Below are 23,774 nucleotides of genomic sequence, written 5' to 3' on the forward strand. Positions count from 1 at the left end.
ATCAAAGGGCACTTTGCAGAAATTCGATTGGACTGATGCAGCCTTATATTTAGTACCCTTTATAACTCTTATTGTATTATCTTATTTGCGTATACACAGCCAAAATGAGGTGAAATCATGCTAGTTGCTAATGTAGGAATCTTCCGAATTAGAGTTTATTTCCTGTCAATATCTTAACCAATTTTTTCCATTTGAAATTGCTTTGAGTGTGACCCACAGAACTTCATTAAAAGTCAGGGGCGTAGCCAGGATTTGCAAAGTTGCATGCACGACTATCTGAGCGGAGCGCCACCATCGGTTGGCGCGGAGCGTACAAGAAATTTTTTGGTTTTACAAACCCCTCAGTTGGCTGGAAACGGCCCTTCCCGAGTGTTCATTCTGGTTGTCTGGCCTCTTGCTAACTTGAGACACCTCAATTTTTATGTAGAAAAAGGGCACATTTTTAACCTGAGGAAAAGTGGGGGGGCACGTGCCCCCTGTGCCCCCCGGTTCCGCCGCCCTTGGGAGAAAGGCCTCCGGTCCACCTTTCATGGAAACTAAACAATAGAGATTGATAAAAGGGAATATCCATGGGCAACGACGGGATGGCTACACGGACTTCAAAATGTATCTCGAAATGACGATAGTGTAGCAAGTGGAAAGAGCAAATACTGAACGCTGAGGCCTAGATTGAACACTTCATGTGAGTAATATCTTGTTTTTGGTACTGGGTGGGATTAACCTGGGGAATAAGCAGTATGCAGTTTCTCATAAAACAATTATTATTTTATATAGGCTATATAGCAGTATATCCGGCTTATAAATTTTAAGAATCTGATCAGTTGATGAGATTTTTAATTGATTTAATATAATTAAAGGGACATTCAAGTCGTTGAAAATGTACGTGTCAGTCATATTTGTAAGAAAATATATTCTATTTGTTGAAAACCCCATATATCAGCATCTGAAGTTGTTAATTCCTACATTTAAATATGACCATATGAATGTAATACATTTTACCAGATGAAGACAGAGGATCATATTACGGTAGGTGGTTCATCCTTGGATGTAATACTTTGGAATGTTTCTTTAGTTGTCATTGAAGTTCTCTGCATTTTGCAATATGCTGCAATATGTTTGTAAGAATATTAATTTCCTCAGTGAATAAATGAATTTTCCTAATGATGACGAGAAACAAGGCAATTTTGCCACACCAGCACTGAGAAAAATTTATCAAAATCTGAAAACGGCTCCCCATAGAGGCATGGCACAGCTTTCCATAGTAACAGAGAAGCTTCAACTTTCAAGAACTCGCAAGGCGGTGAATGAAAACAGTCTTAAAATTTCCATCATGCCATTCCAAAATGATGAAGTTGAGAATATTTGCTCCTCTCTCGTGCGAGAATACCTCAGTCGAAAGGTTTGTATGTTTCGCCTCAGACATAGTAGCAAACGCGCAGTAATGTTAGGCCTAGCCGCGCCTAGGGTCTGCCTCAACGTTAAACCCAACGTATCAGGAGTAGGCCTAGGCTAGACCAAGTAGAAACTAGCAGTAACACTAACAGTAACGTTAGCAGCTAATATTCGTGGAATAGGTTTCCAAAGATAAAACCATTGCCGGTTGTTCAACTAAAACTTGAAATTAAGGCCTACATGGCGTCTATATGCGCGTTTTGATTTAGGCCATTCCTAGCCTAAGATTGTTAAACATTAAGGGGGCTTGTTGTAAATTTCAAATGTGTTTTTCATTGACTAGGCTATAGCCTAGGCTAGGTCTAGTATAACTAGGCCTTAGACTGACATTACTTTAGGCTTTTGGTGAAGTGTTGTTTTGTATTTTGGGGGATAAGGTCTAGGTATCTGTCATTAATTTGAAAAGCCTCTGTACTATTTTCAAAGACAAATTATTTGTAACTTACAGGGATTAACTCAAACTTTGCAGTGTATGGATGATGAAATGCCAAGGACAGAGGCAAGTCTCAACAACAGGGCGACATTAGCCCGAGAAGCAAATCTTGACAAACTGCTGAAGAAAAACAAGGTAGGAGTGTGAACATTCATGTGTTAATGTCTAAAACTTCACATTGTATTAGAATATGCAGCATGCAATTTCATCTGAATGTGTTGGTTTGTATCATGCAAAGGAAATGTTAACAATCTGAGCAGGTGACAACTTTTGTTCTTGCCCTAGGAGATAAATATTACAAATAGCCAGCATGTGTACAAACAGCATAGAGACTCATAACATGAGATGTTCAGGATGATAGGTTAGTGTCTCCCTTCTCAAATGATGTTGCATTTAGGTTGAATTATTAGAGAATTAATTGCAGCATAATGATTGTCTATGTTTGCTCCAGGAGCAAGATGTACCGCTACGTACCATGCTAGAAGTATTATTAAAACATCACAAAGACAGAATGACCAAGAAAGAAAGGGTACCATCAATCACATCGGAAGTAACAAGTACCTCATCAACTCCTCAGTCTCCACAAGACCAGGGAAGCTTGAGAAAGAGTGAAGAACGGAAAAAGAAAGCCAAAGCCAAAAAGATGGAGACCAGAGGTAGGAGAATTAGCTTAGCTATCAGATTGTTGTGTATGGTAGTATATTATGCTTCCCTCATCAAATCTGGCACAGTATAATAGTTATGATTTCTTTGGGGATGGGGTGGCACGGGGCGGGGGGAGGCACGGGGGGAGGGGGAGGTGTTAGATGGATGCAGGATGAGAGTTGGCTTACTTCATCAGTTCAAAGGTTTAATCAAAATGTGTTTCAAGTTCCCTTTGCAGGATGAGGAAAGGATACCAACCATACTCTTTTACTATTCAGTGATATAGATACCTTAGAAATGAACAATTCTCCCATTTAGAAAGTATCATGCTGCCTTCTTTGTCTACAAGACTTTTCTTATTCCTTGACCAGGTCTTGATGGTTTACCTCAGGAGGACACTGGGCTAACATACAAAAAAGAGGATACCATACATGTCACCATGAAAGATGAGAGTGAAGTCAAAAGAGTGGCTACCCCAATGCTACAGCATACAGAGAGATCATCAAGCGAACATGACATCAAACCTGTACACAGTGCAGGGATGAAGAAGGCTCGTCCAGGCAGTGGGATGCGGTCCAGGGGTGTAGGGGGACCTGTCACAAGCAGCATAGAGGTACGACAGAGTGCTCCTTAGTCTTGTTTGTTTTGTAGAGTTGTAGAAATTAAAATATTGGGTGCATGGACTGGCACTGTTAATTTGGTTATAGAAGGTGGGGTAGAAGCTCTGGGAGGGGGTCTAACACATCTTTAATTGTCAACAGCAATGATTTGCAATCTCCAATTTCACAACGTATTGTGATGAGTTATAATATTTGGAGAGATAATTAAACATACATGTAAAGTGACATATATTCAGTGCTCTGGTAAGTTTATCAATCAACATTCAATGACCAAATTGTCATTAATTGTGTATTTGTTATCAGTCTCTTCTAGTTTGTCAGTATTTTGGTGGATTTGACAAATTAAACAATAGTTTTTTTATTTTGTGTTACAAGCGAGCAGTTGGTGTTGACTGATCAGGTTGACCAATTGCTTTTTACCATTCGGTGTTTACCAGTAAATGTAAACCAGTAAGTGTTGACCGATTAATGTATTCAACCAGTAAGTGTTGACCGGTAAGTGATTAAACCAGTAAGTGTCGACCGGTAAGTGTATTAAACCAGTTAGTGTTGATCGGTAAGTGAATTAAACCCGTTAGTGTGAACAGGTAAGTTTATTAAACCAGTTCCTGTTGACTGGTTAGTGTTATTACACCAGTTAGTGTTGATCGGTAAGTGTATTAAACCTGTTAGTGTTGACCGGTAAGTGTATAAACCAGTGAGTGTCGACCGTTTTAAACGAGTTAGTGTTGACTGGTAAGTGTATTAAACCTGTTAGTGTTGACCGGTAAGTGTATTAAACCAGTGAGTGTCGACCAGTAACTTCCCGGTAAGTGTATTAAACCAGTTATTGTTGACCGGTAAGTGTATTAAACCTGTTAGTGTTGACCGGTAAGTGTATAAACCAGTGAGTGTTGACCGTTTTAAACGAGTTAGTGTTGACCGGTAAGTGTATTAAACCCGTTAGTTTTGACCGGTAAGTGTATTAAACCAGTGAGTGTCGACCAGTAACTTCCTGGTAAGTGTATTAAACCAGTTATTGTTGACCGGTAAGTGTATTAAACTTGTTATTGTTGACCGGTAAGTGTATTAAACACGTTAGTGTTGACGGGTAAGTGTATTAAACCAGTTAATGTTGACCGGTAAGTGTATTAAATCAGTTAGAGTTGACCGGTAAGTGTATTAAACTAGTTAGTGTTGAACCGTTAATGTATTAAACCAGGTTAGTGTTGACCGTGTGTATTATACCAGTTAGTGTTGACGGGTCCAGTAGGTTTTAGGAAGTTTAGGTAACAATAAAATGTTGCTGTTGCAATAGTTGGAATGTCCAGTAATGGAGAAATCAGTATCAAACCCTGGTAATGATGTTTCTGGTTAGTTTGTGAATAACTTGTCTTGTGGTCTTGGAATCTTAAGTTTGATAGGTTGTGTCATTTTTCATATGGTATGTTCAGTTCGCTAGTACTCAGAGTATCTATTCAGGCCTTTTCATATGGTATGTTCAGTTTGGTTCAGAGTAACTATTCAGGCCTTTTTGTTTGTTTTTACAGCCCAAGAAATCTTCAAAGAGGTCATCTAGAAAAAATCCAACAGGCTATTCTGTTTCACCTCCTGAGCAATCTTCAACAATCTCTTCATCTTTGAGTTCCCCTGGCAAATCATCCGACACCACCAAAAACAAGCTGAAAGACTTTGGCTTTAGCTTCAAAGAGGCTGACAGTGATCAACAGTTGTACCTCACCGAAGAACCCGACCTTCTAAACGATGTTCGTCAAACAAAGTCAAAATCAAATCTAACAGACCAGAAATCGCTTTCATCGCTCTCAGATAAAGATGATAATGTCTATCTAAATAACTCATTAGATAGATCATCGTCTAGAAGGTCTCGTTCCAATAGTGCAAAGCAGAAAGATTTAGCTGGGTCAAAGGTCATGGCAGATGCTCACAGGTCAGTCTTAAAATGTCAAATTAATTATATAAACATACTGAAGTGCTCTGAAGCTTTCAAGTAAACCTGACCAATAAAAACAATATTGATCTGCTACTTCGATATATTTCAATGGAGTCAAAACAACCATTCACAAAAGCCAGACTGTGAGTACAATAGTATGAGTATGAGTACAATTACAATTGTCCTTTGTATTACTATGAAAAGGAATGTAAGGCGTACTAAATAGGTCTTGCCCTAATTTCTATAATAGATTTACAAAATGCCTCAAATATTAGTACAAATGGAGGAGCACAAGTATGAAGGTGGGGAAGCATGCAAGAAGTAACAAGTCACTACAAGCCTGCCAATAGCTGTACCCTTTAAAATGTTGAGTTTGATCACATAATGTACTAACATTATATCACTTACTGTTAAGTAACACGTTTGATTGCTTCATTGCAAGCAACAATCTCTACTAACTCAGAGTACACTAACAATGCTGTTGTAATCGTAGTCAAAACAGTGACAATGATCGAGTAAATCTCCAAGCCTGCAGATGTTACAGCTTCTAGTCTGCTGCCCCTAAATACAATGTATTTTCAAAGCCAGCTATTTCCTGTGATTATGTGTTATAAACTACAGGTCCAGGAAAGACAGGTCTAGTTTATCTTCAAATATGTCAAGTTTTTCAATTTCCAATAACACCTCCTTGAGATTCACTACTGCTTAAATCATTTGAGATTTTCAAATCTTAGCTAATTTGGATGTTGGTCAAGATGTTTACCCAGAACATGGATTGTTTTATGAAGAGGTTTGCAAAAATAGATACATTTTTAAGCCAAAAGACCACTTGGCAGTGATTTTTATACTAAAAGAACAGACAGATCTTGCTCACATGTTAGCGCAAAGTAATTTAATTCCAATGTTTGTGCTGTGACAAGTCATGGCAGCACATTCTCTGGGCAAAAGCTGTCAGCTATCATGATCTAACATAACTCAAACACTAAGTGGTAACAATTTTGATGTTTTAGACTGAAAAGGTTAGCATCGGTACGTCTGAGGTAATGGATAGTATCCTGTAACTATTGTACTTTACTATAGCATTTTTGTTTTTTCCTTGATTTATATCTGTTCTCTGTGTTTATTCCGATCAGATCAACTTCACCAAAGAAAACCTTTGGTGATCTTGAGATGGATGATGTGGATGACCTAGAAGAAGACTTAGGAGAGATTCAGCTCGGCCCATCGTTCATGAAATCCATGAAATATGTTGACGCCAGACCTCTGACTCTCAAGAAGGCATCTGTAAATATAACATTTTAGATCCTTAAGTCTGACCAGTAATTCTGACTCAAGAAATGTATAAAATGAGAGTTATATTAACATAAGTTCATGAAGAGGTGCAAGGTATCAGTAAAAGATGATGGAGGTATCATAAACAAAATCAACAACACTGATGACTTTAAACACTTGTGACAAGTTTGGTATAGAAGAGTGATCTCCTCCTGGAATATGTGGTGGCCCTTAAAGGAACTTCTTGGTTTCAGAAATGAGAATTTGCTTACCTTCTACGGTGGTGCTACCTCTGACAGTTATCCTCTGAATGGTAGAGTAAACTTCCTGTCTGTCTCTGGTCTTATTTGGTGACTTCTCCAGCAATATTTCAAGAAGCAGCGTATTCTGCCTTGATGGTATTGGCTAGGTCTCTCTTGAGTCTTGACCTTCTTGCTCAGAAATTGTCTTGTCTTTTTGTGGGAGAAATACTACAATGTATATATATTGAGTCAAGTCTGAATTGAAAATAGACCACAATCTTTGAAAAAGCAAAACATTTAGGCTGTATCAGATGGTTTGCTATGAATCTTTTAATATATTTAGGTTTAATATGTTTCAAATACATGTATGGATGAGTATATATCTTATGTCAGATGTGAGCTGGAATATAGTTAATGTTAATAATATTGTATTTAATCATTTTTCAGGAGCTGAAGAGTCTTATATTTGGCTCTCCTTCTGGATGTTTCAATGAGGAGTGGATGAAACAAGGGTTTCCATTTAATGACAGACCGGACCTGGAGTTTGGAATTGTACAACACAAGGTATGATATTAAACACACTGGGTTTGGTGTAATATTGTTACATAACAAATCTGCTGTGTATAGTAAGAAGGCCAATTAGCAAAATCACATATCAACCTTATTACTAAAACATCTCTTAAAGTTGAAAAGAATTCAAATATCACAGTTGGGTTTATTGATATTAGTCAGGAATGGAAAAAGGATATTAAAGTTAGTGACAAGCAATGTTAAACTTATATATGAAGGAATAATATTCCACACTGTTAGTTGTAACCCCTGGCATCTGAATATCTTGTCCCTTACTTAATATATAGTTGATTATATGTAACCTATTTTGATGGCTAAATCCTCCCTTGAATGTTTGCATAGAGGTCACAGTTCTTCTCATCGGTTATTATTTTATGAAAGTGCCACTCTATTTTAGAAATGTTATTAATTATAAAGAAAAACAAAAGACATCGTCAGTTCTTATCCCTGATGACATCATTCACTCTGTTGTTGTCAAATGCATTGAAAAAATATGTTCTTTAATTAAAACTAAACTTTTCACTTTCATTGTGTGCAAGATGTTTATTTATCAGTTTTATGGTGACATAAATGTTGAGAAGGAAAAGGGAAGATAAAATACAGGAGTACTGAAAATATTAACAGTTTAAAAGCAAAGTGAATCACTAACACAGTCTTAACCCCCTCTGAATCAATCGTAACTATCACATTTTTGCAAAACATTTTTTGTTTTTTGATGTGAATTGATTTTAAGCAGTCTTTGAAGCAGCAGTTTTGATTTGGTTGTTATTTTCTAGCTATTTTACCAAATCTAAAGAGTACAACTCAAATTGAGATTGTAACAAAGCAAAGTGAAACATCCTCAAAGGAATTTTCACCAAACAACATCAATACTTTTGAGTGTTTCCACACTGTGCTTAACAAATTTTGTTTAGACACTTCATCCTAGTAGTATTAAATACTTGCAAAATCAAATCAGATAGTTTACTACAACTATTTACTTTGGTTTCTTCCAGATTTGCAATGAATTGTAGCTTGTCAAACTAATCAGATACTGTATATAGGTGGCAATTATGTATTGACTGCTATAAAGAGAAAATATTTATAGTCTTGAATTTCACTGTGGAACAAAATGTTATTGATGTCGTTGTATGTTGACAAAATAGTCCAAAAGGCAACTTTGGAATGTGCTATGGAAATATTACTTGTTATTTCACTATCCACTATCTAATATTACTCAATTGATGGAATGTTTGGTAGCCCCAGATCATTTGTGTAACCAATCAAGCTCTACTAGATCACTCATAAGTATATGACTTTACAATGCATGCTGGTCTACAGGAAGTAAAGCATACTTGTCTACAGGAAATAAAGCATTGCAGTGTCTTGATCTATGAAACCTGTGATTGTTTTGATATCTCATCTTTAGGGAGGATCCTGTGGAGTGCTGGCATCTGTTCAGGCTTGCTTCTTACAAAACTTACTTTTCATGGATGATAGGATCATCTCACCTGGTGACCTCCGACCTGGAAAGAGGGAGCAAAACAAGTGTCTCGCAAAAACCCTGGCTAAAATTCTTTGGCAGTGTGGAAGTGAAAAACGAGTCATTCTATCAATGTGAGTAAATCTAACAACATTTGACTGACAGAAGAGACTGTTGCTTGGAAAAGAAGCAGACTGTGTCGGTGTGCTTATGTGCAAGAACAAAATAGACGTTGTCATAATTTACTGAGCATAAAATGAAGTATTGCAATATCTTGGAACGTAGCACTGTAAAATGCAATAAATGTTTACAGCAAATAATTTGCAATGGTTGTGTGTTGATGAGTTAAGATTGCTATTTTCAGCGTGAATTTATTCCCAGTCTCAGTACCTCTTTACTGGTTCCAAGGTTAGGGCTATATGCAGTGTGAATCTATTCCCAGTCTTGGTACCTCTTCACTGGTTCCGAGGTTGTGAGCTATAGCTATATTCAGTGTGAATATATTCCCAGTCTCTGTACCTCTTTACTGGTTCCGAGGTTGTGAGCTATAGCTATATGCAGTGTGAATCTATTCCCAGTCTTGGTACCTCTTTACTGGTTCAAACAAAGAATTATTAAAGTACAAAGTATCGAGTGATTCAGTAAATTGCTAAACTGTAAAATGCATAAGCAGGAACACCTGTGCTAAATTTGTTTGTTACACACATTCTGTAGTTACATTAACATACTCAATTTCTATAGCAATTAATGCCTTACACTTATGAGAGGGACTTTGTTCTTTTATAAATATTTTATCATAAAACTCAATAATTAATCCTGTCCTCTCCATACACAATATCTTCTCATTTGTCTTTCCATTTTGAATAAGGACATCAGATGAAAATTTTGATTACATTTTTCATTTTTTCTTCTCAAAGGCCATCTGGTAAAGTGCAATTTACAACAGGAGGGAGATACAAGGGTGATAGCTTAACAGAAACTGTGAGTAGCTTTTTACTGTTGTGTTAGTTGCATACACTTGTGTTAGTTGCTTCTCAGTTAGGCAACTATAAGTGATGTCTCATAGTGTAACATTGACCTTGCAGTGTTTATTTAGTCAGTGCTTTGATTACAATTGGTGAACATCAATTGTGACTTTTACATGTGATCCACAGAGATGTGCAGCAGTAGCAAACTGCTCAACACGAGGTGGGGAAAGGACCTAATTGCAATTATCATGTTTCTGTGATATAATCGGCTACCAACATTAAAACTTTAAAACTGGTTTTTTATGTGTTTTGCTGCAGGGCGACAAATTTCCATATCTTATGGACGGAATAAATCTCTATCTATCTCTATCTATCTATCTATCTACATGGTGTGATATATAATTTACAGTGATTATGTTAGACCAATCACCTCTTTCCATGGGAATATCTCTGTATGTTAGAGTCGTGATCAATCTTATAAATGATCCCTTACAACATTGACTGCACTCACATATTTAGTAGGAAGGAGGTTGTGCCTGCTGGAGGTTGATAGCTACACTGGTTCTGTAGTTTCCCTAAAGGAGATATAAATGGACCTGTGGATATACTTTACTTACATAAAGTATAAAATAGGTTAGGTTTTGAGGAAGTTTCCTCTAGTGAACATATCCACTGAAACACTACTCTGCTCCATCTGTGGTGAATGAAGTAATTTCAGGAATAATAAAAAAAAAAAGATAAAAAAATTCACAAGTCACAAGCTACATATAACCAAATCCACAGACAATTGATCTGGTCAAGACTATAGAGGGCCAGTTTGCAGTTAGTCATGAGGTCATAAGAGGTCTGTGTAAGGTCTGTAACAGGAATGTTGTACAAATGAGACAGACACCGTAAGAATTGATGCACAAAGTCTTCTACTCTTTGTACTAACAGAAGAAATCATTTCAAAGTACTTCAGATGACAGTATTTCCATGGTAACTAATTAAATTATTGTTTTTTTTATATTTATAGTTGATGCTTTATCACTTTACAAGTTTACCTGACCTGGAAGAATATCTCAACGTAAATATTGGCTTCTTCATCAATCCTACGGGAAATGGCGTAGTAGTCTTCTTGTACTCTGTCATCTTCTCAAAGTCTCTGGAAGGGTAATTATCATTTCCTTTCATGTCGATATGACTCCAAGGTAAATTTTAACTGTATTTGTAGCAGACAAAACTTAATCAAGGAAGAAGAATGAAAGGACAATAAAAAAAAAGTAAATGAGAAAAATTGTGGAAAAATACATTGTGGCTGTTGCAACTTGTGTAGGTCACACAAATAATAGTTTTGTGCATGACTTTGTTCTGTAAAAATCTCTGGAAGTATATACCTTACCGTTAGCCATATCATAATATACGGAGGCACCACCTGTTGACTAATATATGACCTGTTGGCTATTTCAATGTTACATAATTCATTTATGTAAAACCGGTTGGTCTGGTGATAGCAGGCTGATTACTAAGTGGCTTTTTGCAAGGAGAAGCCTCTTACTAAGGATTTATCTTGTTCTGCCCTAAGGTTTAGGGATAATTGAACGAGTCATTTGAATATTTTAAGCTTAAAGTTAGTTTGAATAATTACAGTTAGGGGCAAATTCTTATGTCGTATTCCTTGCCTAAGGTTCAAATTCCCACTTGATTATACATTGCATAAATTGGCCTGTATACTTCAATTGTTGTTTATATAACCCTGTGGTGATAATCAACAATATTACCCATATGACTGTTATCTCTCCCAACTAAATAGCTAAAGCTGTGGGCTAAAGGTTTATTCTCACTTTAAAATATTACAGATGGACAATCAAATTAAAACTGAACATCTTGATCAGTGATGTTAATGACAATTAAGCAAACATTCTTTGCTACTGATGATTGGAATTAGTTCCTCATAACATACATTCTTATAATTTGGTCTGCATATGGAGGTAGCCATATACCTGTCATGTTTGACAACTTTGATATAAGCTGTAGGTGAACAGGTTATTCTCAACTAGAAACATCAAATAGGTTAAGTCACTCTACATAAATTCAAATCTTCATCAATGAGGTTAAGAAATTGTAAAAGGACAATCATTCACTAGCCATCATTGCCACAATGATAATAATACCACAAAGGACTTATATGTTCTATATCAATGGTTTATTAGTTGCCACCACATCCAATCTATAGGTTTGTCATGCTAGTTAAGAGTTTTTGTAAATTTCGTACATTTCTGTGCAATCTATATATTTGCCATGCTAGCTTGCTGTGAAACTCAGCTACCCTTAGATCATGTGAATGTTGTACATTTCTGTGCTTGACTTGGCATCAGAATAAGTCTTCAACATCGGTGTATATTTCTGTTGGTTATAAATGTATGTATTATTAAAGGAATTGTCTGGTGGAAGATTTTGATACATTGTCTTTGTAGTTATTATTTTTCTCTTTCTAACCATGTAAAAATTGTCCCCATTCGACGTTTTCTTCTTGTAGAAATCTGGTTTTCAAATTCACCAGTTTCTCACCAAAAGTACCGTTTGTTCGAACGCTTCAATATGGTGATTGACGTAGTGCTTGCAGATAGGCAAAACAGGCGACTTGAAGTTAGCACTCCCAATTCCGCAGCAAATAAACTCACGTGTAAGCACATTGGATTGCCTCATATATATAACGTACATACTCGCGAACGTATATACTACCATGCTCAGTTGGTGTACTTGTATAGCGTTACACATAGTACACTCACACTCAAACCACAGTTCATTAACTGTTCTTCGAAATCGCTGAAATAAAATTCACGGATCAAATTAACAGTAAAAGGAAACTTGTAAAGTATTCGTTAAACCGAAAGATGAAACTTGGCGGAATCGATGTCATCGCAGAACTGTCCGATTGTAAACGTTAGAGTAGGCTATACACGCGAACATTCTTCGCGCTGGAGCTGGATACCGCGATTTGTAAACAACGAAGAGCCTGCTGTTAAAACTTATCTTGTGTTTCACAAAGACCACGAAACCACCGATCTACTACATATATGGCGGCTTAAGGAGTTTTTTAAATCATATCTAATTTATAAGAAATTTCACCGGAAATTATTGAAGAAATTGATCGAATCGTTGTCAGAGCAGAATGTAGCACTAAGAAGCTTAGGCTTCGCAGAACTGTCCGATTGTCAACGTTTGAGTATAGCCTACATGCGAACATTTTTCGCGTTGGAGCTGGATAGCGCGATGTATAGCCTGAACAACTCAGAGTCTGCTGTTAAAATTTACCTTGTGTTACACAAAGACCACGGAACCACCGATCAAGTACATGGCGGCTTAAGGAGTTTTTGAAAACATATCTAATTTTAAAGAAATTTCACCGGAAATTAAGGAAGAAATTTATCTGTATACAAACGCTGTTTTTGTTGTGATTACTGTATAGGTACTGTGCGGAGGGTGGGTTATGACGCAATCTGCTATGGCAGAGCTGACGTCACGTATTGTACTGTTCAAATCATATTTGAAATGTCTATCCATAACGATTAAAAAATCGTTTCTCTGTCAAACGCAACATTAGCGTTCTCATACTTTGACAACATGTTTGGAAAATTATTTACTATTTTTTAAGCTAACTTCTTTGGGCCACCAGACAATCCTTTTAAGTTTGGTTTACATTTCTTGAAATCACCTTAGTTACCATCCAGTGTTTGTTTCTTCTTCAATCTGTTTGTAGAATAATTGATGAGATGGATGAACCTACCAATCAACTCATGGGCCATCATAATTACTGTACACAGGTAAAATATAAAAAAAACATGAAAATACATCCACAACCTGCTCCCCCTTTTAAAGAAAAAGAAAGTTAGAACATGGCTGCGGTGTTAAAGATGCACTTTTTCCTCTCTCACTGAAACATGTTTCCAAACATTTGTAGTAAAGTAAGTAATGATATGATCTTATTTTGAGCTTGTGGAGCAATTAATTCCAGTAAAACACACATTGAGCAGACCAACAAGGAATTGTTAAAATGATTTGTGACAGCAAAAGGTCATATTGATTAGCTCATTTTGATTAGTTAATTGGTTGATTAGTTATCTTCAGTGTTCTAGTTTTATAGCAAGCTGAATCTGTGTCACACCAGGTTTGTACTGATCAAAATCTTTTAATGACTGACATTTATGTTGGAAAAGGTGTATTCCCTCCAGGACAATCTTTGGTGAGTTCTTGGGTTAGTTAAGATTCAAATGATTCTAGATTAGCAGTTGTATATCATACATGTTGAATGTTAGAGGACAGTATCAAAGAACTGTGAAGATGTTTTATAGCAAAGAAGGGAGGGACAGAGGGAGGGACACAGGAAGGGATGGGAAAGATAAGATGAGGCACAGAGGAACGGACACAGGAAGGGGAAAGGTGAGATGAGGCACAGAGGGAGAACTTAACATGACTATTTATGGTAATATCTAATGCAAGCTGTGTCTTATCGGGCTGTGTTCAATGCATTCTGTGTTCCATTGCATTCTGTGTCTCACGCAGGCTGTGTCTTACGCAGGCTGTGTCTTATGCAGGCTGTCTAATGCAGGCTGTGTCTAATGCAGCCTGTGTCTAATGCAGCCTGTGTCTTATGCAGGCTGTCTCATGCAGGCTGTCTAATGCAGGCTGTGTCTAATGCAGCCTGTGTCTAATGCAGCCTGTGTCTTATGCAGGCTGTCTCATGCAGGCTGTCTCATGCAGGCTGTGTCTAATGCAGCCTGTGTCTAATGCAGACTGTGTCTTATGCAGGCTGTCTAATGCAGGCTGTGTCTAATGCAGGCTGTGTCTAATGCGGGCTGTGTCTAATGTAGGCTGTGTCTAATGTAGGCTGTGTCTTATGCAGGCTGTGTCTTATGTAGGCTGTGTCTTATGCAGGCTGTGTCTTATGCAGGCTGTCTAATGCAGGCTGTGTCTAATGCAGCCTGTGTCTAAATGCAATCCTATTTACACACTATATGTAATACACTGTTTGGTATTGTCTATAGCTATGTGTATCACTATCTGTGTTACTATTTACACTGTGATGTATTTAGTCATATTCAAACACTTCCACGACAACATTAAAAAGCTGTAAAACACATGTGGATATATCTCTTTGCAGGAAATGGTTAATCTAATATTGACTGGGAGGGCAGTGTCTAATGTCTTCAATGATATCATGGAACTGGACTCTGGGACAGGTCCTAAGTGCATTCTGAAAGGTCTCAATAAACGCAGCGATGTTGGCCTGCTGTCATTATTTGAACATTACGGTTCCTGTAAGGTATGAATAATTTGCCAGTATTTGTTATCATAATGACATAAATGTGTTTGTAATTTGAGGACTGGTCACATGATACTCGTTGAAGATGGCTTCAGTAGAATTGAGTGTGAAGGTGACATATTTGTGTTTGCAGAGTTTCTTTAGGATGAGCTGGGTGGGTTGTTTGTACCAGGTACTGCATCTTTACCTAGGCTGCAGCCTGACCAATCACTTGTTGAGATAAAGCCTGTTGGAGTAGTTGGCCCCTCTGTTGTGTCTTCATGAGTTTCAGGGGAGGCTTGGCCAAGGTGACAGTTACTGAACTGTTATTGATACATGTGAAAGGTAATACTTGATGCTAACAAACTGAGGACAATTTAAGGTTGATGTTTAGATTCTTTTGAGAAATGTCCTGCCTTGTGTTTACTGTATGTTTGAAATGAATGTGATAGTATATAATACTCTGTAATCAGCAGGTGGATGAGTAAGATTAGAGGTATGGAGGTGAATATCCTGCCAAAGGCCCTCAATGCTTTAGATACAACATTGTGTATGAGTAAAAACAGTAAAATACACAAAGTGGGATTTGAAAATGATAATATTCTGTACCTTTTTAGCAGTAACTTCATTGAAAGGTAAAAGATAACATAAGTAGGGAAGAGAGTAATAGGTGGAAATGTGTTATTTTTACCAGAATTGTTAGATCATTAAAGGCCTCATAAATCACCTGGGTATACCACCATATATTAGGAACCCATTAACTCACTCCAATTTGCATGTCTTCTTGAAATCAGGATAAAAAAGAAGAACAAGTCTATAAATGTTCAATATTGTTTATTAAGGGCTGCAACATGCTCAGTGATACTATTCATACAAGTGTCAATGTCAAATATAAGCAAAGCTGATTTAAGTTATTATGAATTTTACTTTACTTTTAAGATATGTTATGTGAATCTCTGATGAAGGTATTGTTGTTGGCTCAAGTTTTATTTATGTCTGATTAAGGACAATCATGATCTTTTGTTATTACTGATACTGAGTAAGAAACCAAATATTCAGTATTTTACTTAAAATCCTTCTCCACTGGAAACCTCTTAGGAGAGTAAGAAGGTAAATGGAAACAGTCAAACGGGAACAGTATCTTAAAACAGGGTATTTTAGTTTTCTCCTGTCAAACACTGGAGTAAACTTTAACTACACATAACCATGACAACCCCCTTTCCCTTTTGTCTACAGGTGGGAAGTTATTACAAAACTCCTCGCCTCCCTGTTTGGGTCATTTGCAGTGAGAGTCACTTCAGTGTCCTGTTTAGCCTCAAGAGAAATCTCTTGAGCGACTGGAAGGCGGAAAGAAACTTTGACCTCTACTACTATGATGGGTTATCCAATCAGGAAGAAGCAATCCGATTATCCGTCAGTAAGTTTGCATATGTGAAAAGTTGTTCTTCAGGAAAAGTTTTACACAGAAATAATTTCATAGCCTGCCATTCTTCAGTTACTAGAGATATTCATGATCCTGATTAATTGCAGCAACAAGTTGAACTTGTTGAACTTGTCCAGATTGAATTTTGAATCATTCTAAACAGTCAAACTTTTGTCATTACAACATACTCTTAATTAACCTGGAGTCTTAACTAGTTTTCTGTCAATGTTTTCATTTCCATTGTTAGTCTATAATATACCTAACTGTAACTTGTTGGAAGTTTTGTCACCATAACTTACTCTTCATTTAACTAGTCTTAAAAAGTTTTATAATAATCAGCATTGATTCCTTGAAATTACATTAAGAGGTATCCATTTGACCAGCATCAAGTACATCTCAATTTGTGAGAATATTTCTCAAGTTTTTACATTTGTAGGTACAATTCCTGACTGTTTATCGTTAGAGCTAACCCACCATGTCCTCAGTTTAATCAGCCATTATTTAATTAGCATTTCTGTTTCTTGTAGACACCATAGCATCATGTCCTCCTTCTGATGATGGTGATTTGGTGCCACCGTTGGAACATTGCATAAGAACCAAGTAAGTTCTTAATTTGTTAGATTCAGAATCTGCATGAGTCTCTCTGAAGCAAGTAATTAGAAGCAAGCCAAACGATTGATATATTCTAATAATATAGTTTTCTGTTACACATTTCTTCTTCAGAGCAAAGTTTGGTGTGACTAGAAAATTGTGACTGTTTTCAATCTACTTTAGATTCGTACACATCATTTTCCAGATGATCGGACTGAAGTTTAAACCTTTTATATTTAATGTTCAGTTTGTAAGATTTAAGAATGTTCGCTGAATAGTTCACGATACTATAAATGAGGCCGATTGTCACCTGTCCTGGTTCAGGGCACTAGGGGCCAGATTAGATCATATGTCCCTTAAGTATGCAATCCCACTTGATAACAAATAAGATTAGTCTCAAACACCAAAGTTCTAATATTTCAAACTACTTGTATGGCCGGGAATATTGATCCGAGGCCCTCCTCTTGGTTTGTTTTGTTTAAACATATAAGCAGGTTGTGTTCAGGAAGGTTAAAGTAGGTTATGTTATGAGAGGAGTAAATAGTAGTAATGAAGATGATGGTGATTTTCCAATTTAATATGCCTTGACCACCCTTTCATGAAATCAGCCAGCCAGTTCATAAACATCTTGTACAAAAGTATGTAAATCACAAAGTAACTGACTAGGTAGTAGGTAATACAGTATTGAAAGTACTGAAAAAACAAGAAAGAGAAGTATAGATGAGAACTAGTGGGAACAATGTTATAGACTACTGTAAGGATGGCAGCCATGCAAGAAACCACCTACCTATATGCAAGCTATATGCAGTGTTATTCTAATTTAATTTACCTGTCGTATAGACCTAGGTTTAATGTAGGTGATTATTGATTTGCCATGCAGGTGGCCAGATGCATTGATTGATTGGAATGGAACAGAGCCAATACTTTGACTCGTTGTGGAGACATTGCTGCTGACCACACGATGAAGAGGATGCAGACCTCCACAGTAAACTGCCAGGCTGAGAGAGAAGAGCTGGTGAGATAAAACCATGAATGATGTTATTTACAGGTTTTTATCTGGTGCTCAATGCTTACATTATAGTAAGATAGTATGGTGGGCATAGTAGATATGCTTTTGTGAGAACAACACCATCTTATCACCTAAGTTGAAAGGTACATGCTGTCGAGTTTTGGGGATCTAACTGGCTGACAATTCTGTCAGGATTCTGTTTAGGGTATTTTAGGTGACTTGAGCAAGTCTATACTGTTCAGTCAATACATAAAAGAATTGTTTAGTGAATATGTGATCCAGTCCTTCTGGTCATATGATTTATTGTCTTTGTATCGCCCTAAGCCTTGCCCTGTGATGAATTTTAGTTTCTGTGATAGAGTGCTTGAAATGTTGGCCCGTCTTGCCAGAAAATTTGAATGTAACACTGACTTACATGACATCAGTGCGGCACATTGTTCAGAATCAATCCCATCTCACTCTAAGCTTGGCCTTGTTACAGTACACAGGAATGTGTACAGACTTCGCATATGACTGTGAATAAAAAAGATCTCTCTCTAAGCTTGGCGAATGTGTACAGACTTTACGTACGGCTGTGACTCAAAAACCTCTCAAATGACAAATATCGGAACAACATATTATAAAGAAAACCACACTGTGGACTGTAGCGATGAAAAAAAGAGTCTTTTTCATATAGCCAATAGACTGCCACTAAAGAATTCCTTCTATACGTCTGATGTTTTAATTTTAAGCTAACAGTGGAGTGTATAACCTTTTATACCCCACAGCCAATGTTGTCATTTAAAGCTAATAGTGGAGTGTGTGACCTTTTATACTGCACTTGTAATGTGGTTATTTAATGCTTACACTGGATTGTTTAACTAGAGTGTGTAGCAGAAACTACTAGACAGTTATACATCATTTAATCTTGCCTGTTTAATATATTTGAAGCTGTGTTTAGTAGGTTGAGGCTGTGATGTTACATGTCTTCAAGTATTTTGTTCATTTTGTGAACTCTCCATTCTCAGCTACTTCCTGTCAACAACTGTAATAGATTTTAGTCTTGAACTCTGACCAAACTTTGCGTTTAGATATGTAGGCGGCCTTCGCAGAAATCGAAGGTTAGTTTGAACAACATATTCGTGACTAAAATAACTCAGTTTGTTGTAGAAGAAACATGATGCAAAGATCTCTCCATCAATAAACTAAAAGTGGTTCCTTTTAAGTTCTTAAGAGTTATCACCACATCTAACTCTAAATGTTACTGCCTCTTCGTAGTTGTGAAGTCTTTTGCGATGTTTACTCTTCAGTGCGCATTGATTTAACTTATTTACAAAATACTTTGAATCTAATTTGTTTGTTTGTAGTGTGAGATTTATTATTTGATTAGATCTCACTCCCAAAATAGCACTCTCGCTTTAAAAACTCTGCCAGCCGCAGTAAAATGCAGGAAACAAATTGTGTTGACATTTGGAGAGGTTTTCTCAAATTTGTGACGGATGATTGTAACGGCAAACTTAAAGAGCAAATGTTTACCTAGGTTTGTTCATTTGGTGTGTTGGAGGAAGTTAGTAGTGTTCTTCTCATTGATAGGACAAGATGTAAATGTAATCATGTCTCTGTTCTTATTATCTCTAGCTGGCTGTCGTTAAACCTCTTTGTTACTTATAGTCTGTCAGCTTCTGTTCCTTTTAGTAATTCTATGTCTGTTGTTCTTTATGCTCAACTTCAACTGTCGACTTTACCTGCAGTCTGCATTGAAGAAAAATCTACTTGAATAATATGTCAGACTCTTTTTTCTTAAAACACAACTTTTTGATATGCAAATGTCAGTATTTTGGGAATAAAAAAGGTTTTTTGTTCAGTTTTACACTTTCCCCAAGAGATTCTGACATTAGATGTGTGAGATGTGTAATTACAAGACTTGGCATTTCGAAGCCAGGGTAATGAAGAAATATTCTGTTTTCTCACTTGTCAATTCCGTTTAAAACCTGCAAATAAAGTGGTCCAGATGTATTTTAATCCCTACTAACCTATTCCCAAACTGACCCATTTCTTTAATCCCTCATATCCGCTCTGACAAACAGCCCTTATTTATGATTCAATTACGTTGGAATGCTGACTCAAATGCCCTTTCACCAGGACACCGATATGACAGATTTGGCTAATCTAAACGGTGTGATTTTACTCTGAATGCTCTAAGGCAGTTTCTTTCCTTTAAATTGATTTTGGTGAATTCTTTCAGGTAATTAGATACAGATAATGCAGTTCTGTAGCAGCTTGACAAGTGAAGCTCATAGCAAACGATATGCAACGAAACAATAAGAATTCATTCTAGTCATACTAATAATCCTAATATCCACCAATCTCAATACGCTGAGTAGAATCAAAGAAAGGAAAGATAGGTTACATACACCCATTGCTGGTGTTTGGTGCTTAATGTAGTAAATTGCAATAAAATACCTTGAAAACCTTAGAAACTTGTTGCCGTAGAACTTCCCATATTACAAATATCCCATTAGAATCCTTCTTGAACTTTGGTTATAATATTGTAACATTAACTGAGTCGTGTTAAACTGGAGTGGCGTTGGTTATATTATTGTAACAATAACTGAGTCGTGTTAAACTGGAGTGGCGTTGGTTATAATATTGTAACATTAACTGAGTCGTGTGAACCTGGAGTGGCGTTTGTAATGATATTGTAACATTAACTGAGTCGTGTTAAACTGGAGTGGTATTGGTTATAATATTGTAACATTAACTGAGTCGTGTGAACCTGGAGTGACGTTTGTTATGATATTGTAACATTAACTGAGTCGTGTTAAACTGTAGTGGTATTGGTTATAATATTGTAACATTAACTGAGTCGTGTTAAACTGGAGTGGCGTTGGTTATAATATTGTAACATTAACTGAGTCGTGTTAAACTGGAGTGGCGTTGGTTATAATATTGTAACATTAACTGAGTCGTGTTAAAGTGGAGTGGCGCTGGTTATAATATTGTAACATTAACAGATCGTGTTAAACTGGAGTGGCGTTGGTTATAATATTGTAACATTAACAGAGTCATGTTAAACTGTAGTGGTATTGGTTATAATATTGTAACATTAACTGAGTCATGTTAAACTGGAGTTGCGTAGGTTGTAATACTGTAACTGCTGAGTCATGCAGACAATTGATAGAATTACACATGGCTACAACTACAGATGATCATCACATTAAAATGTGCAAATGTGATTTTGTATTACTGTAGAGCTGCTCAAACTTTTCATGGTATGATCCAAGTATGTTCTTAAGTATCCAGATTTGTTTACCTGGAATAAATAAACAAACCTTGATTTACGATGGGTTTTAGCCGACATTTTAAAACTTTCATTTATCTCGTAAGTGATATTCACCACCTTGATGCTGTCTCTCATTACAAAATGCCGTCCACAATTTTGGTTAACAGAATCCATGTTTTTATTATTAATTATACAAGTGGAGTTAACTCCTTATTTGGTAATGTTTCACTTTTATGATTATAATTTTCTTCTTGCTTTGCGTCTGTATTGTTTCTAGTCACAGATGTTCTTGGTGGTAATTTTAGCCCATGAGTGATATACTTTGGGTGCCTACTTAATTTAGTAATTCCTGTATGGCAGTACCTGGATGCACAGGCTATGCAGTTAAGAGTATTAGAAAGTTCCAGTGATATTATTGGCAGTTTTCAGGACTTATTCTGCTAGATCTAATTACATAAAGCAATCATGTAAGCGCTATTTTTTTGGCACAAGATTCATTTTAGAAAAAGGTTGGGGAATTGTTAATTTTTTTTTTCTTTGTAAACTTTTTGCTGACCATACAAGAAGATTTGCTAGGTATCTGACAAAATGAGTTTATATGCACGCTAATAATTTTTAAGTAAAGTCACACTTAAAGAGCAGAAGTTTATCTCTTGGGTTTAATTGTACTGTATAATTATGGTGGAAAGGTTAAACATAAATACAAATCCTGTTCTATCTGTGTCAGCCACTTTCAAACTTGAATCCCTAAATACAAACATGTGTATTAGGAATGTACACATCAGAATAATGATTAACGACAAGTTTTGAGTTCTAAATACTTTTGTAAAAGTTTGGTTTTGTGTAATCTTGTGGGCGATTCCCTGCTCAAGTCTTGACTATACCCGTGGCATAGATCAGGATATGTTAGTGTTTGATTCATTATATCATGATGTGAATGTATGTAACTTTTACCGAGCAGTGGCATCATAAGATTGGATCATTTATCATGCCGATCTCTACTTCCTGGAAGGGCTTATCCTGTATGATTTACAACACTAATTGAAATAATGCTTCTGGTGCGGTATGTATGAATTCATATACATATGAAATGGATATACCTGGAAGCTAGTCAGTTTGTCCTGATCAAGGTTCTTTCCTTTTATGAGGAATCTTTTGAGCATTGACAGGAACTGAAGGCCTCATGTTATTGAAAAAAAAAAGGTAAAAAAACAAACTAAGAATCAGAAGATTGAAAAATATGTGATGGCTAGTTGACGTTGCTGTCTTTCGTTATACGGTATTCAATTCTGGACTCTAACGAGAACTGAGTTATTTTTGATAAAATTGTTTACAGAAGTAATAGTATAAGTAAGGTTGAAATATGGTTTGTTAGGGGATGGTTCAGGGTGTGGGGCAAGTGGGGGGGGGGTGAGGGGGAAGGCAAGGCCTTACATGAGTGGGACAGTCGGTATTCAGTCAGAACCATGTCAGGAACTGATTTCAAGCTATAACCTTAGCAGCAGAAGGTTGAGACTGGTTTGTGAGAGCTATATGGATGCATAGCTTGAGATCAGCTTTGTTGGGATGGGTAGCCAGGACATGTTTAGGAATAATATTTTTGTAAATTTAATTTCTGTATCAATTCCCTCCATTGAGTGCAACTTTCTGGTTTCTTATTAAAATATTTTACAAATCTATAATTTTAAGTGTTTTTTTTCCATAATGTTTCTGTCTCTCTTAGTAATAGTTATATCCTGAAGCACCAGAATATTTCTCCTGAAATGAATGCAATAGTGTTATGTGAGCGATATTACAATAGTAATACTTCTAACAAGAATCATGTAGTCTTATTTATTCATTCATAATGACATATTCTTTCTGCCAGTCTTCGATCAGTTCCGGGAAGCATGCCTCTCCAATCAATCATCACCTATCAATAATTTGACATTTCTCATCTAGCTGATAGCTTTGTTGTAACAATGTCAACACCGTATGAAACAAGAGAGGACAATAATGAAAGAAAAAAGGTTATTTGTCCATCTTGTTCAATATTTGACCGGTTCACCCTTTCTCTAAGATCTTCATTGAAGAATCAATTAGGTAATTTACTTGATCAGAAACGACACAGTTCTGTTTTCGTTTTCAAGAGAGTAATATGTGGGTCATGTTAGGGTTTGTAGGTCAGCTCTTGTGTATTTCAAACAATGGTGTGCTTCATATAAGTTAAAGGACAATTACAAAAGCTGCAAGGAGGAGGTCATTAATTCAACGAAATAGTAAATTTGATAGTTCGATATGTGAATACAGCATTTGACTTCTCTGAGAAATACATCGATTAATACTCAACCTAGCAAGGATGGTTGTTTGTGCACAGCATGCCATTACTGAGAGATTTTGGGGCATTTTAATTTATTTACTCAAAGCTAAAGAAGTTTACAAACATTTAAAATGTAAAACTGTTAGTAAGTTCCAACATACTGGTTAAGTGTCCAGTAAACATGTTAAAGAATTTGGCAACAAATTGATTAATTCCTCATTGTTCATAAATGAGTGATTGGTCATGTTACTACAAAATGGTAAATTTTGCCATTTAGCAGTGAAACTGAAAATGGTAATGTCATATTGATAG

The 23,774-nt window shown here is 36.5% G+C and overlaps 1 protein-coding gene across 2 annotated transcripts; it reads left to right on the forward strand.

Annotated features, from left to right (window-relative positions):
- The first annotated feature begins 234 nt into the window (after positions 1-234).
- On the forward strand, positions 235-22,551 carry LOC139958601 (probable ubiquitin carboxyl-terminal hydrolase MINDY-4). Of its 2 annotated transcripts, none has more exons than XM_071955777.1 (15): positions 235-682; positions 1,901-2,020; positions 2,337-2,541; positions 2,902-3,143; positions 4,680-5,077; positions 6,214-6,364; positions 7,042-7,158; positions 8,573-8,760; positions 9,544-9,607; positions 10,610-10,746; positions 13,337-13,400; positions 14,738-14,899; positions 16,115-16,295; positions 16,829-16,901; positions 17,773-22,551. In XM_071955777.1, exons 2-15 carry the CDS (start codon positions 1,925-1,927, stop codon positions 17,819-17,821), a joined length of 2,127 nt encoding a protein of 708 aa, XP_071811878.1. In that variant the 5' UTR covers positions 235-682; positions 1,901-1,924; the 3' UTR covers positions 17,822-22,551. The 2 variants fall into 2 exon arrangements, with proteins under 2 accessions (XP_071811878.1, XP_071811877.1); XM_071955776.1 differs by lacking the exon at positions 235-682 and adding an exon at positions 1,219-1,399.
- Positions 22,552-23,774: the final 1,223 nt, after the last annotated feature.

The sequence above is a fragment of the Apostichopus japonicus genome, chromosome 18, assembly GCF_037975245.1.
Source record: "Apostichopus japonicus isolate 1M-3 chromosome 18, ASM3797524v1, whole genome shotgun sequence".
Taxonomy (NCBI): Eukaryota; Metazoa; Echinodermata; class Holothuroidea; order Aspidochirotida; family Stichopodidae; genus Apostichopus; species Apostichopus japonicus.